Source organism: Myzus persicae, unplaced genomic scaffold, assembly GCF_001856785.1.
Source record: "Myzus persicae strain clone G006 unplaced genomic scaffold, MPER_G0061.0, whole genome shotgun sequence".
Taxonomy (NCBI): domain Eukaryota; kingdom Metazoa; phylum Arthropoda; class Insecta; order Hemiptera; family Aphididae; genus Myzus; species Myzus persicae.
Window position 1 is genome coordinate 1 of NW_019102271.1, and position 3022 is coordinate 3022.

The window sequence follows — 3022 nt, forward strand, 5'->3', positions numbered from 1 at the left end:
CCGATTTTAGCAAGGGCGCTGTTGGACTCTGGATCACAATCAAACTTTATGACTAATGATTTATCAAATAAACTCAGTTTAATCAAAAAAAACATAAATTGTGTGATAACTGGTGTAAATAAATCAAAAAGTCATTCAGCGCATTCGGTAACAACAAAAATACAGTCGCGGTCAATGGAAAATCAATATTTATTAAATTTTTTAACGGTACCAAAAATAACAACATATCTCCCAAATGAAAAAATAAGCACGTCAAATTGGGACGTACCACAACATATACATTTTGCTGACCCATCGTACTCCCGCCCAGGTAAAATAGATATTTTGTTAGGTGCCGAAATATTTTATGATATTTTATGCACAGGTCAACATAAACCAATTAAAAACGGTCCAACATTTCAAGAAACGGTATTCGGTTGGATAGTGGCTGGTCCTGTGCAGGGCGTAAATAATTCGATTGTACACTCGTTCTTTCTAAACGCAGCATTGGAGAAGTCAAGCTGTGCTGATTTGAACGATCAAATTACTAAATTTTGGAACTTAGAAGAGATACAAAAAGAAAATGTTTATAGCGCGGAAGAAAAAAAGTGCATGGAGCATTTTGATAAAACGGTTGAAAGAAAGGAAGATGGTAGGTTCGTTGTTCGACTACCGTTACGCGAAAACATAAACACGTTAGGCTCGTCGCGTTCAACAGCTTTAAAACGTTTTCTATCTTTAGAAAGTAGATTCCGCTCAAGTCCTGAACTAAAAAAAAAATATGTAGAATTTATGGAAGAATACGAGAACCTCGGCCACATGAAAAAGGTAAATATGAGTGAAGAAACTGAAAAATCGTATTATATACCCCATCACGCCGTCCTCCGTGATAGCAGCGTAACCACTAAATTACGTGTCGTGTTTGACGCGTCGTGCGCAACCGATTCCGGAAAAAGTTTAAATGATTTGTTATTGAAAGGGCCGAAAATTCAAGACGAATTAGTTTGCATTATCGCACGTTTCCGTTCGTATAAATATGTAATGTCCTCCGACATAGAAAAAATGTACCGTCAAATTTGGGTGTCGAATGCCGATACAAATCTGCAACGAATATTGTGGCGCTCACAACCAGATCAGCCGATCACTGAATACAATTTAAAAACAGTAACATACGGAACCACGCCTGCGTCGTATTTAGCAACGGGATGTCTAATGAAATTAGCAGTAAACATGCAAGAGTTATTTCCGGATGCGCACAAGGCAATCACTAATGACTTCTATATGGACGACTATCTCGGCGGTGCCAATGATATAACTGTCGCAAAAAAATTACGCGATGACGTTATCAGTATTTTAAACTCAGCCGGTTTCAAATTACGTAAATGGATTTCTAATGACCAACGATTATTAGAAAATATATCAAACGAGGACAATGACCCATTGCGTGTATTGAATTTAGACGACAATACAATAAAAACATTAGGCCTGTTCTGGAATCCGCTCGACGACGTTTATCAATATAAGGTAAACAGTAATTATAAAAACAATGTCGAGCCAATTACAAAACGTATGGTGTTGTCAACAATATCTATGATATTCGACCCGCTCGGACTAGTCGGACCCGTAGTCGTTGTTGCAAAAATATTTATGCAAAAGCTATGGCAAACTCGCATAAATTGGGACGATCCTATAGCCACCGTGCTACGAAAAGAATGGCAAGACTATCAACAAACCTTACCTGAACTTGAAGAAATCTACATCTCAAGATGGATAATTGGTTGCTCAGACGTGCACACCACACAAATACACGGCTTCGCCGACGCTTCGTTACTAGCATTCGGCGCGTGTTTGTACGCACGGAGCACCGACGCTTTAGGAAATCACTATTCCAGGCTGATAGTCGCGAAGTCAAAGGTGGCGCCATTAAAGGTAGTGTCTTTAGCACGCTTAGAATTATGCGCGGCTATCTTGTTAGCGCGACTGGCTAATAAGATAATTCCGCGATTAAATATTAAAGTAAACGAAAAACGGTTTTGGTCAGATTCAACAATAGTGCTCGCATGGATAAATGCTCCATCAACACGTTGGAAAACATTTGTAGCACATCGAGTCGGAGAAATCCAAACATTAACTGCGGCAGCAGAGTGGGGATATGTAAAATCAAATGACAACCCGGCAGATGTACTTTCGCGTGGTTGTAGCCCAAAACAATTAAAAGATAATACTTTGTGGTGGGAAGGTCCAGTATGGCTCAAATCAAATAAAAATGAATGGCCTAAGTCGTCAAATAATAAGTTATCACCAAACATCGAACTGCCAGAGACAAAACGTACACAAGTAGCACTCCAGCTGTCTATAAAAGAAGAATTCTACTTAATCAAAAGATATTCATCCATAAATAAATTATTACGTGTAATCGCGTACTGTAGGCGTTGGTACGAACGCGTAATTAATAAGCATGATAATTATATCGACATCAAAGTCGACGCCACCGAAGTAGCTGCCGCACAAACAACGATAATAAAACTGGTTCAACAACATTATTTTGCTGAAGAGATAAAACTTATAAAATCAAGAAAAAGCATAACAACAACGAAAATCGCATTACTGCGCCCGTATATAGACAAAAAAAATGTATTACGCGTCGGCGGCCGCAAAAATAATTCAACCACTATACATTTTAACCAACGAAATCCGATATTATTGCCAGCTAAATCAGCGTTTACCTTAGCACTATTTAGTAATGAACACGAGCGTTTATTACATGCTGGCCCACAAGCACTATTGTCATCGATTCGCGAAAAGTTCTGGCCATTAAACGGTCGTAATATAGCCAGACAAACGGTACATCAATGTGTTGTTTGTTTTCGTTCCAAACCTGTAATTTACGAGCCAATAATGGGAGACCTACCGCGCGATCGCATTGAACTAGAACGCGCGTTCAAAATATGCGGCGTCGATTTTGCCGGTCCAATAATGATTAAGGTTAGTTTAAGGCGAAACGCGCCGATGTCAAAAGCGTATATTTGTGTATTCATTTGTT

At 39.0% G+C, this 3022-nt stretch overlaps 1 protein-coding gene across 1 annotated transcript; it reads left to right on the top strand.

Moving 5' to 3' along the window:
- Positions 1-364: 364 nt before the first annotated feature.
- On the top strand, positions 365-2964 carry LOC111031696 (the record flags this gene model as incomplete). The annotated part of the gene is made up of 1 exon (XM_022311746.1): positions 365-2964. A coding segment is annotated over one exon (2600 nt), but the record flags the coding sequence as incomplete, so codon positions are not given.
- Positions 2965-3022: the final 58 nt, after the last annotated feature.